Raw genomic sequence first — 22,501 nt, forward strand, 5'->3', positions numbered from 1 at the left:
ATAGAAGCGTATACATTGCCCCTTAAATGATTGTTTGACTTTGTGAAGACGACTATCAAGAAAAGCTAGTTTATTTTTATTCCTCGTATTAATGTTATGTCTGTCACTATTTTTCATAAAGAAATTACTATTCCTTTTAACATAAATTATATTTTCATAAATGTATTGTGAGGCTAGTGTAAGAATGTTAATTTCCTTAAACTTGTCTCTCAAAGATACTTTGGGGCCCACTCTCACATTCTTACTTAGGTATCCATTTTATTAGAAGCGTTTCCTGCATTTCACGTTCACGTTCAACATGAAATTGTTGTGTTTAGCTTAGGACAAAGAAAAATTTATAATTTGGTCTCCCGTTTGTTGCAGCAATGGACGGCGGCGCATGGTGCGCGCGCGACATCTCACTACGCGCACAGAAGAAGTTCCTTTCGCGCGTGGGCGGCGCCGCTAGTGCGCGCGCGCTAGTGCTCGATGAACATGCCGCGAAACTGCTTGATCAGGTAGGTATCTTAAGCCGGGTACTGATAAGCCAGCTGTAACTGTAACGCGCCAGATACAGTAACGGGGTTCTAGTGAGTACGCATGAAATACTCTTCAGTCGCTAGAATGAGTACATCCCTGGTTATTGTCAGCTTACTGCGAAACGCACGCGTTCCGCTCGCGAACCACGTACACACTATGATTTTTGGTAACATAACATGCAATGGTTACGGTTACAACTCGCCAGTGAGTATCCGGCTTAATATGACTAATAATAGCAAATTACATTTTTTTTCAGTTTTTAACCGACTTCAAAGAAGGAGGAGGTTCTCAATTCGACTGTATGTTTTTTTTTTGTATGTATGTTACGCGATAACTCCGGTATTTGTGAACCGATCATGATTCTTTTTTTGTTGGAAAGGGGGTACTTCCATAGTGGTCTCATTTCATTTTGAAGGAAATCATCCACCTCGAAGGGTGGCTGTTCACGCATGAAGATTCATTTTTATAAATAGCGCCTAAATTTTCTTAAGGAGCAATTATTTTAATGGTTGATTTTGCTTTTTCTCCAATTCAAAGCGTTTTTCTCTCAATATTCTTTGAGTAGTGAGAACCGATTTTTTATAATCTCCAGTGTCAAGTCCTGTGTAGTGGATAATTTAAGGATATTTCAAAAAACTTAGCAAATAGACGTAATGCCACGTACTTTTGAGGTCGGTTTTTTTAGTACTCTGTACTGAGATTATGTATTCCAATTTTTGGCAGCTTAGCTCGTCACTTGTTTACCTGATTTGTCTTTTTGTCATGCAAATTTCTGTGAAAGTGAACCAAACAGAAGTAAATCGCATGGCAATAGCGCCGCGCGGCAATTGTTTCATACCTACGCTGAAAATACAACGCATTGAGAACTAAACCTTAACTTTCATCTGGGACTGTCTAGACGGAACTCGTTTATCATAACTTGTATGTTTGTGTTTCAGCACAAAGTTTCTACTTACGTTTTTACATTATTAAGTTGTTCGCGAAAATAATATATTATGTCCTTTCAACAAAGAAGAATATATATATTTCATTTTTTATACAATGTCAGAATGTTCCACCAACATGATATTCAATTATTTTTTATGAAGTTACTCCACTAGTTTATCGAACACTTAGAAAAAATTCCTTCGATTTCATAGATTTCTCATACATGACGCTACGGCTCAAAACTCGTTGAAAACCAAATACAAAGATCCCAAAATACATAGATGTGCTTGTTGTTCGTTCCGTGACTAAGTTAGCATAGCGTTTGCTATAGCACGGTTTGCTAAAGACATCATCGGTTCGAATTCAGCCGGATCAAAGGATTTTTTCTAAATATTCGATCTGTGTATTAACAATTATTACAAAGAATTAATATTTTTTAACTACTTACCGTCTTCATTATTATTAACATATGTACTATATTGAAACTGTAATAATGTAAACACGAGAAACGCGCGAGAAACTGAATCTTCATTTATCCTTCCTATCAAGGCGTGATTTGTATTCCAGTTTTTGAGCGTGCTTCGCGAGCGCGTGGACAAGCGGGAAGCAGAGAAGCTGGTGAAGCACGTGATCAAGGCGGCAGTTAAAATTGGCGTGCTGCGTCGTCACGGGCAGCTCTCCGCCGCTGACGAGAGGGCTCTTGCTGCTTTCAGGTCTAAGTTCCATGTAAGTATATGATCTGACCACTACTTAATTGTCTAACTAGTGCTATCGACCCAGATACATTCCACTAATGAGCGAATTAACTATACTATACCTACAGCCACAACACGAGACACGCATTATTACAATATACGTGTTAATTTCTAGCCAAGACTTCTAAGTAGTGCGCAGATATCGTTGTTTTTTGCACTATAAATATGAAATAGTTATAAATTTTGCATCACTTGTAAAAAAACGTATTAGTTTTCGTTACCGCCACACATTCTTTCATAAAATAGTTCTTGCAATTTTGAAATCTGTTGTGTACAACAGATTTCAAAATTCATTCAACTTAAAAGTATGTGACTTTTAAATATAAAATGAATTATATTAATCACGTGTATAATATTGACTTTACTAGGTTTATATAAACAGTATTTCCTTTTTTCAACTTTTATTTAATTTTTCTATGATAAAGATAAGTAAGACTTTAGATAACTTCTTAAGTTGATTGTAACCACATTATGTCAGTTGTCAACGTGTATTGTATTATATCTTGTATTATTGCTCGCCACGGTGTACTTTAATATCGTACAGTCAAGAACACGGCAAGCTTTTTTTTATTTATTTTATTGACAATTAAAAAGTTTACAAAAAGAAACACAAGACAACGAATAAAAACCAATAATGATTTAATGGTTTGTACTTGACACTTTGTGCTTTGGACTGTTCTTATCGTAAGTGGCATAGAGTTGGATTTAAATCTTAAGTGTCAAGCTTGCCGTGCTCTTGACCCTGTACAAACGTTTTAGAAACTTTTTTTCAAATTCGATTAAGCTAACGTTTGGTTATTTGTAAAATAATTACCATTTCATAGGACTATATTAAATACTAAAACATCATAAACAATAAGTTTTGTTTTATGACTTTTTATAAAAAATAATAAATTAAAAAAAAACTTAGTTTTTATTGTACTGACACTTTTTACATCGGTATTTGGTAGTAATGTGGTAAGTTCAAATGTGCAAACGTCCGCGTCTTCCTCGAAGACCCCCATCGCCGAATTGGTATTTACGCTAGTGCTTTCCTTTGTTACTTTACAGAGTTATCACCACAGCGCATTCTATTTAAATATTTTTATTTTTTACGAAAGTAAAATCTGATGACTTGTTAAGTCATAGAACAAAAGTTATTGTTTATGATGTTAGTAATATAGTCCTGCAAGGTTGTTAGTATTTTACAACAGTCTTATAACATAATTAAAGATAAAATATAAAAGGAAACAGTCAATAAAATCAGTACAGAGTACTAAAAAAAACCGACTTCAGAAGTCATTCATTCCATAGTTTGCCACCCTTAATGGTGGAATATTTTCTTCAAATTCAAATGGAACCATTTCTAAGGTACTCTCTTTCCACCAAAAAGAGAATCATCAAATTCGGTTTACAAATACACAAAAAAAAAGTGGAATTGAGAACCTCCTTTTTGGAAGTCGGTTAGAAATATTTTTGTAATTATTCTCCTAGTAAATTGTGAGAACTTTCTCTTATCTTATAACTGCCTCCGTGGCCGAATGGTTATTATGACTGCCACGCAGAGGTCTCAGGTCCGATTCCCGGGCCGGGAGAAATATTTGTATGACCTACATTTATTTCTCTCGTGAGTTTGGGTGTAATTTGTGGTTGTCTATGTGTGTGTCCATGGCACCCGCGACATAGGGCTAAGTTGAGTGTGTGCGTTATAAAAAAAATCAACCGCCATTGTCATGTAAGGAATTGAATCGGGCAGCCACTCATGCTTTGATACACGCATCATAACCGTACAGTCAACCTCAATTAATTGTACTCAGTTGACTGCCACATTCCATTATGATACGTATTGTATTTACATGTAAAGGTGTAGCAATTTACCGTGGAGTATTCATTAGGTACATCGCATACTGTATGCAGGTATGAGTAAGTACCGTCTCTGAAGTTAATGACACTTTGATGTTCACTCAAACTTATCTTTATGTTTTCTGCGTCGGTAAACAATATTACATCGGCCTAATGATCCACTTGTACTTTATGTAAGAAACCACGTTAATGGTCATACTGAGGTTGTATTTTGGATTTGAATTTGGAATGACAATGATCTTAATCTGTAACGCCTACGATGTAGCGTCAACGTTTACGTTTTTGTAGTTAGTACGCTTGTCTGTCGTTAGCGTTTGGTTTTTTATACTATTAAGTGACGGGACGAACAAGACGTGCGCCTGATGGTAAGCTACACGCCTGTTGCAGTGCCACTGAGAGCTTTAAATCGCAAAGATCTGTGGTGCACTGCCTCTGCGCCCGTCACCCTGAGACATAAGTTGACAAGTCCCATGTATCTGTAATTTCACCAGCACCCTTACCCTTCAAAACCGGAACACAGTAATGCTGACATTACTGCTTGACGACAGACATATGTAAGTTGGCAGTACTTCCCTGGACGAAATCTTTCACAATGAGTTCTGCTGCTACTAAATGCTGGGTTATTCGGTATCTATTCAAATAAAGTACTTAATAATAGAATTGTTATTCAATTAAGTAATTTTCATATACTATTTTCCAGACGGTGCTGATGGCCGTGGTATCTTTCTGCGAGGTCGAGTTTTCGTATGATCGTGGGTTCTTGCAAGATGCTTTGCGCGATTCGCACCAGTCGCTCAAGTAAGTTCGCTTTTACGAACGAACGGTTACCATGCTGGTATGCCCGCAGTCTCGGGTTCGATACCCGGGTCGGGAGAAATATTTGTATAACCTATGTTTATTTCTCTTGTGAATTTGGGTGTACGCCCCCGACACAGGGTTTCCCCAGTGCGGGACTATGTGTGTGCGTTAAAAAAATACTTGTAGTTTAGATGAAATTTAAAAAATGAATTGTGAGCAAGAAACAGGAATTAAGAATAAATCTAGAAACAGTTTTATTTTAATTTATTTCTTTTAATTACCAGATCGGTGGTAGAAAGGCATCTTTCCGACAAATCGGTGTCCCGCCTAGCCGGAGTGTTCGCTATTGCCTCACGGGGAGAGCTCCTCGACTCACTATTCGCCGGACAAGTCGATGAAGAGGTCCTCAAGTTATCACGGATGCTTCGCAAGGAGCTCGATCGCGGTCTTCTCTAATCCAACCAGCGAAAACTGTATGTGCCGTCCTTACACTATCAAAGCTGTCTGTACCATCTCTATTATGGAGGATTGTAAGACATTTGACGTTGCAGCGAGCGGTTGAATAGATGTGTGGTTTGGCTTTTGACATACTTACACTATTCTTGGTAAACTTTCTTCAGTAACTACTGTAAAGTTTATACGACTTGATATACACAATAAGCCGATCGAAATATCTTTCACTGAAAACATTCAAATTCTATCTGTCTTCAAAACTTGTTAGCGAATGGGGTTCGATGGAATGTACGTAATCTGTAAATATATTTTGTCGAATGAACTTGGGGCTTAATTTGAAAGGGACTACGTCAGTATGTCAGGGATATTAAATGTTGGATCAGTAAGGTTTCAACTATGGGATCACTTTCAACAATATCGTTATCTCCACAAATGGAGATTTGATTTCATTCGTAAGTCTTTTTCAATGAAATTACTCGTAGGTAGATGTACTTTTTGCACTGTTAATCGAAATTCGATTGTATGCCTTGCACATATCCTCAAATATCTTCTTTATTATGTGTTTTTTGCCATTTCGTAATGTGGCTGACGAAAGTTTAAAATATTTAATATATATACATATGTATATATACAAGAGCATAAACTCTACAAAATAAGAACATTTTTGCCATAATCTTGACTATATAATATTGAGTATTATTATATTTGGATTTATGTACAAGGCTCTAGTGTTGTACCTAATTTTAATCTTGCTTAATGCCTTATTTTCACTAGTCGCACTTATACGATTGTACATTGCATTTACTTTTGTTGGTCATTGTTTGTCATTTATGATACATATGACAAAATAAACCAACAATTTGTGCCAGTGAACTGACTAAACTTTAGCGTCACAAACAATTTTGTATTGATTAATATATATATTTGAAATTGGATTTAGAAATTCAATACCTCTAATTCTCAAGTTTCTGTACAAGCATATTACAATGAAACAAACTAAACCTGAAATTTGGAAACTTAAACAACCAAGACTGAGAACTTAAAAATAATACTCAATGGAACTGTTGACTCTTATTTACCCAATTCCATACTTTTCTGGTATATTACCCGTCGTTCACTATGTAGTAATACTACTTGTAAGTACTTACAGCATATTGACTTTGCTTTAAAATTGCTGTACTATATTTTCCAACTCTAATATTTACCTTTCAAACGGCTAGGAACTTTTCGCTACGTAAATGTAAATTAAAAGAGATGTGGTACATGTCTGTAATAATTGTTAGAAACGATATTAGAGTTAGTTTCTTAAGATTATGATGTTTACTGTTTCTGGGAAATTGTAGAATTTGAAAAGACGTTAATGAATGTAATGTGTGGTACAAAGTTTGGCATTGCACGTAATCGAAGGAAATATTGTTTATGTTGTACCTATACTAACGCAATGTTTTCGGTAGTAAAACTTTTAATGTTTAAGTCTAAACAGTCAATTGTTTTTTTTTTCAAAATGTTATTATTTGTAAATCTCATGAAATTAATTTCACTGACTGAAACATGAACATATACTCTCAGAAAGGTTTCATTGAAATGTTTTTCATAAAATTATGGTTGAATTAATTATTTTATTTTATAGGTCGTGACGTGTTACTCATTAACCTCTATAGGGTAAAAGTTTTCCACACGTCTGAATCAATAAGGCTATAATAATTTGCACTTGCCTATATTTTATTTGCCATTCTATTGACATTTAATCAAGAAAAAATGAGAATTGAATTATGTTTGTCTAGTATGTCGTGACAAAGATCTTGCCTTAATTTTATTATTATTATTGTACTTTACACTTTTATTGTTGATTTAGATTTTTTTTTATTTAAAATGTGACGCATTTATTATAATTGTAAATATAGCAACTATTATCAGGTTAATTGTACATTTATGTGGATTAGTTTAAATTTTAAGACAGTTACCAATATTTATTGGAAAGAAGTTTAATTGAGAATTTACTGGGTTTTGAAAATATTTATTTACACATTTATAATATTTATAATTTAATTTTGCCAAGACTAGTTCTAGAGCTATATAAAATAGTGAATTTTACTTACTTTTTATGTCCATTTCAGAAGATGATTTTTAAATAATTAATTTTATAACACCCACGATGAGCAATCAATCTAAACTATGGTAGAAACTCGATCGCCATTTAATTTTGTGCATATTTTCTAGTGACAAATTATTAATAATGTGATGTAATTGAGGCTATCAGCGTAAAAGTGTGTAACCCGCATTAATTTTTTTTCTATAATATTACTTTAAATGATACTGAAGTACATAATTATTTTATATTTGTATGCTATTTTCATGTATAAAGTAAATTCAATAATTATTACTATGTAGGTCATAATATATGATTACTACAAATAAAATTAATTTGACTGTATGCATTTAATATGGTTACACCACTCAATTAACGAATAAATTCTTGTAGTGCTGATTTAGACCATTAGATATGCTATAGTCCAATTTGACAAGTTAACAGAGAAGATCTTATCATGGGGAAATAGCACTTTAATTAAATGTATTTTAAGTTTCAAGTTTTATTGAATGTCACGTTGTTTGACCACCATAATATTCAATTATTTTTGTGAAATGACTCCACTAGTTTGCTATAATTAGTAATATAAAGATCGAACAATTAGAAAAAATGAACAAATAGGTTTCTCACAGATTAGACTACGGCAAAAGTCGTTAAAAACTAAAAAAAAATTATTGTATTAATAATTAAATGTATTGTTTTTTATTTTCATTGATCCATAATCCAAATTTTCTCCAAGTATGAATATTTTCATACTCGAAACTAAATATATATATATATGAAAAATATATATATACACGTACATATTTATGGTGTATTTACATTACTTCCCTTCTAGATCACTCTTTGGATATAAATTGACTTTGGACCAAAGTTTACTAACTACAGTTAAAAACATATCTGATCAAATGTTCATATCTCAATTTTTTAGCAATAAACGAACTCGAATAGTTCACATGTCATTTTATTGAATTATTATCTAGTGTTAGCTCTCGATCTACGCACACTAGTTCTTGCCGAAAGTAACTGTTATTAATAACAATTACTTTAAGATTGTCGTAGTTTTAATAATTATACTTGTAATCTTAATGGTTTTGATGTTTAGCATTTAGAAATGTAATAAGTATTTAAGAAATAGTCGCATACAATTAAACAAAGTTGTTGAAATTGAATGTTTTTACAAGTAATATATATTACAATTAATATTCCAAATAATATTAATAAGTCCTGTAATTACGTTTTAGGGCGCTTTCCCACTATGTCGTCACGTTTTATTATCGTTGGACGACTGTCGTGTCTAACCTGTTCCCGTATCACGACTATCTGTCGTGGACGATTTTTTATCGTGGAACGACTGTCGTGACTAGCTGTTCCCACTAGATCGTGACGACAATTTATCGTTTCACGACAGCCTCCTTGTCGTTTGCACGACAGAATCGTTTGATGCACTGCAGTCGCTTGTATGTTCTTTTGGAAGCCGGTAGTGTGTGTTCGCTCGAAATGGATGAAGACGAAATTTAAATAATGTATTACTTTTTTAAAATGCGGAAGAGGAAGCAAACAAAGAAAATAAAGTTTTGGGTACATCCAATGCTACTAAAAAGAATTCCATTAGGGTATGACAAACGGTATACGAAGTTGCTTACTTTTCGGTATTGTCAAAACCGGTTACGACCAGAGATGGGCAGTGGGTTAGAACACAATCAACCCGCCTTTGTTTTCAACAGGGTTTTACCCGAAGCGCCGAGTTTTAACCCATTTCTGCCCAAAATCGTGGGCAGAAACGAAGAGTACAGAATTTGGTATAATTTCAACACTAACAACATAATATATAGTAACTTATAGGAAATTTCTATATTTTTATTACACGAAGAAGAGGAGGCATCTCCATATAGAACCCACCACCTGTCAATCCTGTGGATTCTCAATGAAGATCGATTCAAGTACATACTATCTAACGATTTTTTGTATCAATTTATTGATGAACTTTTCAAGCGAATCTATTGCATAGATAGGTAAATCGAACTGTCCTGATAATAAAGCAACAAATATTTTGTAATAATATGTATAATTAAATTTGAACAAAACTCAATTCACAACAAATATTTAGACGTAAATAGTTTTTGCCCTCGATTTCGGGTTTTAATCCGATTTAACAAAGTGCCGGGTTACAACCCGGGCGCTTGCCCAAAGAGAGCAGTGGGCGCGGGGTACGAGAGGGGAGGGCAGGGAGCAGAATACGTGCGGACAGCGATAAATGAATCGTGACGACAATAGGAGCTGCGATAATCTGTCGTCACGTTTTTATCGTGACTTTTTTTATCGTCTGACGACTGTCGTTATAGCTGTTCCCACTGTGACGACAGTTCGTCGTTGTAACGATAAAAAATCGTGAACGACAGTTAATCGTGTTGTGCTATATGTGAACAACTTCATTTAAATATACAAGCCACGACACTGTAAACTGCACGACAATCTGTCGTCACAGTGACATAGTGAGAACGCGCCCTTAACAACTCAAAATGTCTATTTTTCTAGTGGTAAACATCAATAGCTAGATGAAAATCAAAGAGACGTCCAAATAGGGATTGTATTAAAATGACAATACGATTGTATGTATTTTAAAAATAATTTCTAAACTCTACGGAGGAAGGGGTCAAACCCAGATTGGTGTTAAATATCTCCTTAATGAATTGGTGGGTGTCTTTAAATAGTTAATACACACATCAAAAGTGTCTAGGGGATCAAGCACGATTTTACTAATTACTGAAAATCTGGTTTTAAAAAAATGTTGAATTATTAATACGTAACAATAATACTATAATATTATAACAAACTAGTGGAGTAACTTCACATAAAAATATATTCAACATCAATTCAATGTAAATTTAAATATCAATGGATGTTTTATATCAATTTCAGTTTCAAATTCAAATTGACCAGAAAAAACCATCAGTGTTAAAAAAAAATTGCCTATAAAACCTGATTTTCAGTAATTATCAAAAACGTGCTTGCTCCCTAAAGACTTGATGTGTGTCGTTTCAGGCGTTACTTCACGGAAGTTCATTTTAATAAAAATGGAAGTAAATTAATTTGCTACTCCGAACTCAGCGAACGATAAATTGTGCAAAATGGCTGCGTTTGGGTAGAAAATCATTCTTGACACATGTTTCGCCTCTCTACGAGGCATCCTTAGGGCAATTCCTGGTATTGGTGTTTGTGTCTGTGTTTACACATGAAAAAAATACTCCACTCAAGCGCACAAACTATTTTGCACGATTTAACCTTCGCAGAGTAACAAATTAATATGCTTCCATTTTGATTGATAAATGTCGGTTTTTACCTATCGATGATGTATCGTGTGACATTTTTACAAAATACTCTTGGTGTATAAATAATTATATTAAAATATACGCGGTAATTCTTCGGTATATTTGATATGATAGAAAAATATTTAAACGAACAAATAGCGATTATCACAACGCAAAATAAGTTCAAGTTGCTAGATTTATTTTGATCGCTTATTATTACTAATATATATAAAATTACACGATGTTGTTCTTATATCTCACTGAGATTTCTCTCTGTCGAGCTTACTACACGTGTGTGAAGAACCATTTGAAAACAATGGCTTTACATGAATATAAACAAACATTGTGTGAAGCGAAACTCGCTACTAATTTGTCATATTGTACCGTGTTTTACAAATTAGTCTTGCTTAAATTGTAGTGAGTCTTTCGAGTTAACTTTAAGAACAATTAGATTAGTACTCGTCCGAGTTTTAAGCACTGCATTGCACATGACAATTAAACGTCGTAGATTGTCGTAATAAACAATTTTAGTACTTTCAAGTCCAAACCTGGCCATTTTTAGAATATCGTTAAATTTTTTTCCCTATTTTAAGCGCAGGCCACTCCGCGAGCGAAGTTAAGCTAACTTGGATAGCTCACTTAGCCGCAGCATGTTTTCATTGTTTTCATACATCTGTTCACACCGCGAGCTAAGCTAAGCGAGCTAACTGAACTATGTGGGCTAACTACCCAACGATTGCCGCGTCGTGTGAACTAGCAAGTATGCAATAACAATAGCTGTCAGAAAAAATGGCGCTGCTCAAATGATTTGACGATGTTACGATTTGCAATTATAATCTTATGTAAAAATGAATCCCTAGAACTTCTGCTTTCAACGAAAGATTAACGACGTCACTATGGCCCCGTATTTTCTTAGGTTAACTGTGTTTGCAGCTACGTGAGTTAAGCTAAGCTCAGGTAGCTTAGCTCGCTCTTATTTTATCTTAGTAATTGGTTGCAAGCAGCTACGTGAGCTAAACTAACTTGACTTAGCTACCCTCGCGGTGTGGCTTGTGCTTTAACCGATACTCTTTTATACAGGTTATTGAAAGTAGGCTACCTGGATAGATCTCATTTGGTTTTAGAAATAGACATGGAAGTAATGAAATTTGTTTATTTCAAATGTAAATTTAATTTTTCAGAGTTTGTTAAGATGTGTTATAAGATGTGTATTAAGGTTTGATATCAAATATACAATTGATAAGATTTCTGGTTTTCATTGTACGCAGTAACTTCAAAATATTATAATTAGGAGTCATCATCAGTCTTCATACATGCACGCCTTAAATAACTTTTGGAGTAAAAGGATACAAAATGAAACTAACAATTGTTGTGAAAGCACCAGTCAATAATTTATTCACTAAAATTCCCTCAGTATACAAATCTGATATTGGTGAAGTGGAACTTGGCTACAAGTGCTGAGCCAAATGCTAGAACTCTGTTTTATTAGTACTCTACTTATCGCCAGGTGACCCAAGCCGACCTGTAATATTCGTATTTTGTAAACGTATCTTGTAAAAAGGGTTCAATTCTTTCGATGAAAAGTAAATCTAAAATTTTTATACTTAAGGTTCAGAAATAAATAGAGTACTGATTAAAAAAAGCATAATATTGAAAAAAGTATTTAAACTACATCTTGCATTACTCAAGAGCAGCATGATGGCGTTCTACAACACTTATAAACATCGATAAAATGCAAAAACACCGAGTCGTTAGAAGGAAACGTTTAGTGATATCCACTTAGTTTAAAAGTAGGTACATTTAATTACTTCTTAATATTATGGGAACAGTTTATAACTAAGATTATTTACAACTATTACGGAATGCTTTGAAGTATGGAGTATTAAAATATTTAAGTGGTATTCTTTTGCTATTATTTGAGCGATAACAAAATATAAACGTCATTCAATGAGCAACTACAAGTACTTCTTACTACATTGAAGAAATTGAAAAGAATGAGATGGCCGAATATAAAATGGTCTGAGAAACATGAAAGCTCTAAAATGTGACACTGCGGCTAGAAAGGTACACGTGACTAAAAGCTCAAAGCTTTGTCAAATGAGCTTTTCCAAGACAATTTACATCTAATTCCACATCTACAGTTAGTATAAAATAGACTTTATTTTTCTATCCTAATAACTATACATATTTTTGTTTATTTTATTAGTAATCGTGAGTATTTATTTAGTAATGTGTCAACGTTGTCTATGCTTTTTTTTTTTCAGGAACATATCCACTCGTTAATTAGGTAGGTACTTGTTCATTACCTTCAGCATAAACAATATTGAATAGGTACTTAAACTACAGTTTTACAATAATGAATCTTAAAACCTGAAGGTTCGATTACATTTTTTAAGAAATACCTACACTTATATACTATAATTTTGTATTTCAATAAATGTTGAATTGTACTGATCAAATAGGTGATTATTATTTATTTTTTTAGCATTTGTTTTACCTAAATGTTTAAGATTACTCTAAAAAATTTACCTGTATTTATGCAAAGCTTAGGTATGTCGCTTTGTCAACTAGTAAGTTACTCAGTAGAGCATGATTTTAATTAAATCGAAAGATATATATATTATTTAAAAAAAAGGCATTAATAGCTTTTGTATTAAACCACATTTATAGTTAATAATTACAGTGTATGTAATCCGTTACAAGTTAAGGTGTAGACTTATGAATTGCATCCCAACTGCATCGCAAATGCAAATTAGTAGTTGGAGTGCAGTCAAAGCAATTTGGATGTAATGCGCGACTTCAAAGTGCTAGTTCGCGGACTACACGCTGGCTGCATGTTAGCTGCACTAACTCTTAGCAGTTGCAAGACAGCCGCGATGCAGTTGCGCCTACAGCATGCCAAGTGGTATTTCGCAATTGTGATGCAGTCGCTATGCCATTTGTGTACTTACACACGTAAGTGTCTTACATTTAGATATGTAGAGTAAAAGAGAATGAAATACAAGTAGAATTCTGAATCTACAGAAAGTACAATTAGTACCTATACAGTTACTTTTATTCTGAATTTTATATTTCAATGTCTTTATCAATACAAACCTTTCAATATAATAGGGCCCGCACCGCGTTTTAACGTCTGCCAATAGTTTTAATGAATATCCTTACATGTAAGTACTAACTTCTTTCCGTCTCGATTCCTAACTATATCATGGTTAACTATAGGCTACTGGTTTGTAAGTAAGTATGACTTTCTGTAGGATCAATCTCTACCATTAAACTCTCTAGGTGTTTATATAACACTAATACGAGAATATTTACGATGTTAAATGTACTAATTACATACCTAAACATCTGTATACACGACAACACATATTTTAGACACACCGTAACGGGTTTCCACAGGGATACATACAACTGTGCGTTTTGTAAATTAGTGGACAGTAGTTTTATAATTTTAGGTTTTCTCATTCAATTAACAAAACTATAAGTTACACAAACTGTAAGATATAATTATTACCGTAATTCGTATGTTTTGAAATAAATGGCACATTAGTAAACGTGACGTTTACGATGGAAAAGACTGATTTTGGGGTATAAATTGCTCATACGACAACTAAAACGATTTGCATAGCAATTTTAATAAATAATCAAGTTTTCGGGTCCTGCTTTTTACTAAATTCGTCAAAGTGAACTGGGCTTTAGTGAGTAAAAGCCAGTACAGCGTACGTATACTTGAATGAGAAAATCCTCTAAATATAAGGAACGTAGAAACAATATAGTAATTTTGACTATCTAATACGAAATATAATTACAAATTAACACTAAACCAAAATGATACGCACATAAACCTGCATTTGGACATTGACTTAGCCAAAGTACGGTGCAAGAATAATAAGTGAGTTGGCTCACACAACAAAATAATATTATTATAACGATGAAATAGGGTTTTTTTAAATGTGGCCAATAATATTAATGATAATTTTAAATATTAGAATGGAGTGTTAACAAGAAACAATGACAATGTGTAGTTTAGAATATGAGGATTAGTACCTAATGCGAATTGTAGAGAATTGCACGTTTATTGGCAATAAACAAAGTATTGAAACAGTAAAATACTTTGCAGGACTTTGCGAGTTTCGAAGTAGAGTAGTGAACCCAAAAATATAATTTCTTTAATGGCAACGACACGAGTGTCACCTTAAGATAGGATAAAACAAGGTCCAAAAAACAATAACTTAAGAATCAGCATATTATAGTGTCAAGAAGGATGAGGATGGTATGTGGTACGTTATAGTGTGTGGTATGTGGTCTACTCCTTGAGCTTGTGCCAGTCGGCGATCTGGCGGCGCGGCGCGGCTTGCACCTCGCGCCAGTGGTGCCGCGCACTGCCCGTGCCTTCTGCGCCCAGCTCAAGTCGACCGATCACCTAGAACAACACAAGACTCCTGTGTTTAATCTGCCGGATACGGCGCACAACATTACATAGTAGTTAGATAGAATTATATAATTATACAATTCCGCTTCGATAATGCCGATGAATTGCATCGTATCGATTCTAATAATAGTCAAATTTCCCGAATGCATACAATTTCATACAAAGAAATCCAAAGTACGGCAGTTGGTAAGGTGTAGTCGGCTGTTGTCCACAATTCGACGTCAAAGCGTTTATTTTGAGTGTGGTAGTAAGTAAAGCAGTTATGTCCCGCACAAGTGCGTATCCACCTTTATTAGCTATTACAATAATCCTCGTTAACGCGATCTCAATCAAACACGAGCAATCCAATCGAAAGCGTGACTTTAGACGAGATTGGTACTTTGGTACTGATAAAATAGATCTTACTCAACTACATAAGCTTACCTCGTTCTTGGTTACTCTGTCCCAATCCAGCACGAGCAGTTCAAGCGAAACATGGTCGAGTGTAGCGTTGGGCGCAGCTGGGACTTCGAAAACGAACGACTCGTTAAACACCGGGTTCAGCGTGCGTTTCTTCACGTGCGTCTTCTTCTTTGCAATGCGCTGCCCGTTGTACAGCAGGTACATCTTCACGTAACTATATAATTTGAGACAATTTTCAGTTACGACTACAATACAGGAACTATCGTAGTATCTATAACAATATAGTAGTGTCATTTGTATCAATCGAATTGATCCTAAAATGACTATTTTGGTCAATATATTATTAGACATAGGGGTGTGGGACATAGGAGTATTTTGATATTTTATAAGGAAAAATTCCGGTAAAGTTAAAAAGGATTTAAACAAATCTGTATTTAGGGAGAGAAAGATTTAAAACGGCCCACACTAAAATGAAAAGTAATTATTTATTATTTATATTTATTATATTATTATTATACTAACGGATCAGCAAGTCCCGTGACGTCCATTTTGGGCAGGTTGCGTGCTTTGAGCAGCACGACGGTGAGTCTCGCGGCGGCCGGCTGCCAGCACAGCGACACTAGCACCTCGCCGCGGCCCACGCTACGCATCTGCACACACACATTTGTAGTACTTAAAAATGTAGGCAGTGTTAGCTTAATTGGCAGGATGCGTGCCTTCTATATTGGAAATCCTGGATTTTATACTCAACGCATATATATATATATATATATATATATATATATATTTTAATATATTACGTATTAGATACTTAAAAATCCAAGGAAAATTTCATTAGAAAAGCTTCATGCAGCTGAACAAGGGCCATTGTTGAATCTCTTGGAAGACGTGTGAAGCTAAATATTGACCTAAAAACTACCTTCCAAAAATATAATTCAAAAAGTTTAATCCTATTGAACTACACTCGGAGATGACCACCTACATTTAAACCAACTTTCTCCAGGTAAAGGGGTCTTCGTTTATGCTTGCACGCACGTTATTTCGCACCTAAAGTTGTTTATGTCGTCAGTTATTGGAAGTCAATTAGGTATGATGAAATCGTTTCCGTAAGAATAACAATCATTTATTTTCAATAATAATGACAATGACCTTAATAAAGTTACCTTAAATATGAAACGTGATGAAATATTTATTGATATAAGAGCAAGTACCTACATATACATTATCACCTAGGCGAACCTGTATCTTGGGAGGCACTTCCTTCCCAATCAATGGTCACAATTTCCGTATGTATAATTTATACTTGTAACTAATATGGTAGATGGTAACAATTCTAGGAAGCAACTATTATTTAATAAGAGAGCAGAACCTATTGCTAAGACGTTCTGCGTAGGTGCATCATTTCAATATCTACAAGATGTTTGGTGTTGATTTATTCTGGATGGGCGAACAGCAAAATGTAGGTATTTGAAAGTCATAAATAGAAAAATAACTTACCTTGAGGCTGCGTGGTTGTATCTCTCGGCAGAGCGCCATAGCCTCTCCGCTTTGTAGCTGCAAGTTCGATAACGGAGCCACCACTTCGCCAATTATCTCGTCGCGGGAATATCTGCAATCGACAAGCCACGCATTATATTGATTCATGTTACCTGTACATGGCTATTTCTGAACAATACCGATTAACCAGCAAAAGGATAAACAATTTTTGTTCTAACGCTGTTGGAAATAAAGTAAGAACAGTATTTATAATATTGTAAGTACCTGTCGAAGCTGAGTACAACGAAGTGGAGAGTAATGGCTGCGAGTTGATGTGGAACGATACCGTAGAATGTGAAGTCCTCGTCGTATACCGGGCAACGGGTCTTTCGTACAACTCTGCAATACAATGTAGTTAGACTAATTGCTTAGGTTATATAGGCTATGATTACAGCAGAGAAAATCGATTAAAATGATGACTCAAAAATTACGGCATTTTTATTTTTAATAAATCGACTTCAGAAGTATACTAAGTTTTATAGAAATCGGTCGGCGGAAAGTGGGTGAAATCCAACAAACTGGATTCATCCCCTATTTTGCCACCCTTAGATGTGGAATATTTTCTTCAAATTTGTAATTCTCTTTCCAACAAAAAAATAACATCAAAAACGGTTCTCAAATGTTACAAAAACAGTCCTTTTTTTAAATCAATCGTCGTTGCGCTTGAATGTCACGTTACTACGAGTGTATCAAGGTAATGTAAACAAATGCGGCAAATGGTGTCAATGCTATGGCTGCCCAATTGTCTAACCTAAAGAACTTTGATAGATTTGAAAATATTGTGACGCTTTGTTGTCTGGACTTATTTTCCAATGAAAAGGTTTATAAAAAAAAGACTACAAGCATTACATTTGAAAGCGACAATTGTACACTACTTTTCGTCATGTCTCCATACAAACTTAAGAACTTATCATAGCGGCGTACAAGGACTGAAATTACAATGTTATAAAATTCTGCTTCTAGAGACTTCAACCAGTTAGCCACCCCTCCCGCAATTCCACGTCGTCGGCAAAGTGCTGCATCGCGCGTCGCCCATATTTAAACCCAATGCACCATTTCAATCGGTTTATTCTTTTTAGCCAACAAAAACCGTGCTACCAATAGGACTTAGCCAACACTGAAACAGAACGACCGAAAATCAGCGTCTATCTCGCCCGAGATGGACATGTTGTCACAGTAGTACAATATCTATCCATGTCTCCATGTCGCTGAGTCGTATCCTTTTCCACTTTAGCGCCACTATGCACATTTACTGACTGAAAATTACTAAGTCAATGTTGCTTTAATCTTAAGCATTAGATTAAAATGTGTACAGTGATTCAATTTAATGAATAAACGTTTTTTCCTTTCATTCTTTCACTTCACGCTCGCGTGATTTTCAATTGAGACACATATTTCAAATTTGTGAAATAACGGGAAGGGAAATAAAAGTAACGATAGAAACTGGACGGCCACTGAACAGAGGAACACTCTGACACCAATATGGACGCGCTAGTACCGTCCCTAGCAGCTACGGAGCAGAACGTAATCTATTTACTGGGTAACACTCGTATTTTTAGATGCCTAACGAGAAATGTAGGAATAAAACACAGCAAGTGCGACAAGAGGGCTGGCAATGATTATATATTTACATACAATACTTTAAAAATTCATTCTTCTATTTTTTATTTCTTACCTGGTTTTAACCTTGTGTTGTTTATCAGGTAGCAGCTGCAGCTTAACATAGGGGTCGGGGCCAGCGGGCTCGCGTCCCGGCAATCCTTGGCAAGATACCACTGATACCACCAAAGCGCTCTTCTCGTTCTCATATCTGTGAATACACGAGAAAGATTGAATGCTTTATCTAAGACTATTACACTCGATTGTAAAACGACACGACGTGTAGCCAGTAAAAATATTTTTTCCTTGTTATTCTATGATAAACAAGTTTATTGGTTATGGAAATTAATGCGTTCTATTACAAATGAAGAGAATATTGTAAATATTTTACTTGATGCTGACAAATTATGATTCTTATTCACCGAGGGGCTACATACACTTTAGCAGTGCCAGCTTTTACATCAGGCTTAATAAAGTATTTTTCTAATTATCAGGGAAAGAAATTCTAGTCTCCTGGATTCATCCTTCATTCGTTTAATATCACATTCAGAAGAACATGTAAGTAGGTGATTCTATTTGTCGCCAAATAGAATATTAGAAAAATAGATAGGGTTATATCTTGATGTTAGATCTGTATTTCGCATACCTCATGGAAGAATGGTATAAGTGGAGTTCCGTCAAACATGTTTATTGCTCCATTAGATACAGAAAAAGAAAACCTACTAAGCTACATACTCTTCAATTCTTGTAACTTTATGTACAATATTACTCGTTAGTGTTAAGGTAGTAAGTTGAAACGTAGTGTCCTCCTCGACGAATCCCAACCGCGCCTCTGGGTTTTGCATCAGACTGGTATTTACGCTAGCGCTTTCTTTTGTTAGAGTTATCACCGTTCAGAGCGATCTATTTAAATATGCTTTCACCTCAGCTCGGAAAGGCTTTCTTTCTCATTAGAAAACTACACATAAAAGCGCGTTTTCCAGGCGAGCGTGGAAAAGGTTTTTGAAATTCGAACTTGCCGATGGACTGTAAATTTTTCTTTCGGTGAAAAAATAGTGTTTCGCTCGGCAACATAGTTGTTTGGCGTCTCGTGTCTGGAAACCCTTGCTACGCTCAGGCTTCTTAGGGTCGTATTCTAGAACTTTACTCAATGCTCAAGCCAGGATTTGAGAATGGTTTAAAGCACTCTAAATCATACTCAAGTCCCTGCCATTAGAGTCGTATTTCCAGTGCTTGAAATCATACTCAGATCCTGACTTAAGCATTGAGTAGAGTTCTGGAATACGACCCTTAGTCTCCTTCGCTTGCTCAGGATTCAATCCAAGCACTCGCGTCACAACAACTTTGCAGCCTTGCATAACAAATAACTATTTTTTTTATACGAAAGTAAAACCTAAGGAATTATAAAAAGTCATGGAACAACGATAGTTGTTTATGATGTTAGTAATATGATCCTGTGATGTGTTAATATTTTACAAATAATCCTGTATTATGTAATATATTTTTGTTTAAAGAATTGCATATAAAAACCTAGTAATAGAGGTATTGACATATAAATACTTACATAAATATCTGTTATTCTATTCTGTATTTAAATTAATCTCTATTTCATGTAATGAAACTTTCACAAACAACAACCAAACCAGATAAGTTATCACAACAATAACATTTCTCTAGTTTCATTCAATTAAAGGTATTATAAATTTAACAATAGGTTGACCTTTTGAGGGCTTTCCATTATGTAATACTATATAGTATATAGTTTATTTCAGTTAGTAATATTCGTTTTGGCTCACAGTCGTATTATGAAATTGCTATAACGTGGCATTTTGAAATTAAGCTTCATTATTATGCAGAACGCTGGTGACGAAAGGGATTTGTGTACAAATTCTAGCTATTAATTATAATAATGGCAACAAACAACTTTTATAAAAGCGTTGTTTTAAAATCGCGAAGTATGCTCGTGGTGACCTAATGCTTTGACCTACCGCCTCTCAAGCTGAGACCGTGTGTTCGCACCTCTGAATTCCTCGGAATTTATGTGCGAAATTTGAAATTTACTATGAGTTTTTCGGTGAAGGAAAACATCGTAATGAAACATGTACGTCGAAAAAGTTTCATAATCCTTGGAAAACGTGTGAAGTCCCCATTAGGCCAGCAGTGGTGCGTTTACACAAAATGTGCGTGGTCAATCAAAGCCAAATTTAGAATTTAATGTTTTTTTTATAATACCAAGTGACGGGACGAACAAGTCGTGCCCCTGGTGGTAAGCGACGCGCCTGTCCATAACAGTTGTAGTACCACTCAAAGCTTTAAATATAAAGATCTAAGGAGCAATGCCCGCTACGCCCGTCGCCCTGAGACACAAGTTGACAAGTCCCATGTGCCTGTGATTTCACCAGCACCTTCACCCTTCAAAACCGGAACAGAGCAATGCTCACATTACTGCTTGGCGGCAGAAATAAGGCGGCAGTACTTCCCTGAACGAGCTCTTTCACCAAGAGCTCTACTGCTATTAAATAATGTTTTCCTAAGTAAGGTCTACGGCCAATGGTATTTTTGTGACATCTTGTATATTCGGTCTAACTTTCAATTTAGTAGATTTCCCTGAGAACCTTAAAAAAGATAACTTATTACAGATTTATTACGTAAGTCAGATATTAAGTGAACTTATTTCGATGGGGAGCCTCCTTGACGGCACTGGCAATGGCGTGGAGGACGCCATTTGACAGCAAATCATAAAGCAAAGTCGACAAAATTGAAATACTTGTCGTTGTTGTTTATCGAAATAACCTAATTTGTTGCTTTAATAAATATTTGAGTTCTAAAGGTTGGGTTGGATGATGATATCCTACGCTTGATGTAATTAGGCCACATCTGCAAAATGACAGCTTTTCGGGAAAGAGGTTTAAATAGGAAAGTTATAAAATTTCACATAATATATTAAGTTATAAAATTTCACTTAGACAGGATGTAATCGTTAAGTGTGCCCACGCGATTATTCCGTAAATATGAGAGATATTAAAAACCTTTAAACTGGTAGCGAAAGTACGTTACCTAAAGTGTATAACGACACGAGTAACTTTCTGAAATAAAACTATAATCACCCACAATTTTAACGTTAAACGCTCCCATACATCTAATAAGACATTCGTAGAGAGGATTTTGTTTCGAACAACTGCTCGAATACAAAATTTTGTACACTTTGCTTAAAAATAAACATAGTTTTGTTTTATTCAATTAGAAGACAGTTTTATTACTTTGTTAAGAATACTTTCGTTATCTGAAAACTTATTGTTACTTCTTATAGGTCAACTAAAGGCTCTCTATCAGATTAAATGTAGGGGACCGTTTTACATTAAATTTTAGATATTTCTAGTATTATTCTAGAGTCCCTGCCGCTCGATCCAAGCAAAATGAACCGTATTAGTACGGGAAAAGTCGAATTCGAGCTGAGGTAGTATCGACTATTAATAATGCTGAAAGAAATGCATTACTTGTTATTTTTTTCTATTTCTGTAAAGGTAGAAGTTTAATCACAATACGATATAAAATATAATTAATACACATGATATAATATCCTGGGATAATTTTCAAATACCTATAAACAAATGCGTGGAGAAATGATAATCATCCTAAATCCTAAATGGTTATATTGTTTCAATATTCGCAATCAAAATGTACGCCAACTTAAACGTGAATATACCCTAGTACTTGTTTATTGCAGTTATACGTATAAAACCTGTCCAGATATTTCTCGTTAGTGCGAAAACTTCCATCCTTCCCATTTTACCCCAAAGACTGTATAACTCAATTAAGGATTTAATATTCTCTGAAG

The 22,501-nt window shown here is 34.8% G+C and overlaps 2 protein-coding genes across 3 annotated transcripts in view; one reads left to right on the plus strand and one right to left on the minus strand.

The window, feature by feature from the left end:
* Positions 1-5,967, plus strand: part of LOC113234790 (tumor necrosis factor, alpha-induced protein 8-like protein 2 A) — a 69,623-nt gene extending 63,656 nt beyond the window's left edge. For both annotated transcript variants that reach the window (XM_026470276.1, XM_026470277.1), the window contains 4 exons: positions 364-497; positions 2,014-2,172; positions 4,744-4,841; positions 5,126-5,967. In XM_026470276.1, the coding sequence (XP_026326061.1) occupies positions 364-497; positions 2,014-2,172; positions 4,744-4,841; positions 5,126-5,297 (563 nt within the window). In that variant the 3' untranslated portion in view covers positions 5,298-5,967. The remainder of the gene's footprint in view (positions 1-363; positions 498-2,013; positions 2,173-4,743; positions 4,842-5,125) is intronic.
* Positions 5,968-13,304: 7,337 nt separating this feature from the next.
* The window catches only part of LOC113234715 (synaptotagmin-4), a 50,670-nt gene continuing 41,473 nt past the window's right edge, over positions 13,305-22,501 (minus strand). The window contains exons 5-10 of the mRNA XM_026470165.1: positions 18,740-18,874; positions 17,290-17,403; positions 17,026-17,137; positions 16,051-16,178; positions 15,550-15,742; positions 13,305-15,117 (exon numbers count right to left, since the gene is read on the minus strand). Of these exons, the coding sequence (XP_026325950.1) occupies positions 15,001-15,117; positions 15,550-15,742; positions 16,051-16,178; positions 17,026-17,137; positions 17,290-17,403; positions 18,740-18,874 (799 nt within the window). The 3' untranslated portion in view covers positions 13,305-15,000. The remainder of the gene's footprint in view (positions 15,118-15,549; positions 15,743-16,050; positions 16,179-17,025; positions 17,138-17,289; positions 17,404-18,739; positions 18,875-22,501) is intronic.

This window comes from Hyposmocoma kahamanoa, unplaced genomic scaffold, assembly GCF_003589595.1.
Source record: "Hyposmocoma kahamanoa isolate Upper Pololo Valley unplaced genomic scaffold, ASM358959v1 86, whole genome shotgun sequence".
In the NCBI taxonomy this organism is placed as follows: domain Eukaryota; kingdom Metazoa; phylum Arthropoda; class Insecta; order Lepidoptera; family Cosmopterigidae; genus Hyposmocoma; species Hyposmocoma kahamanoa.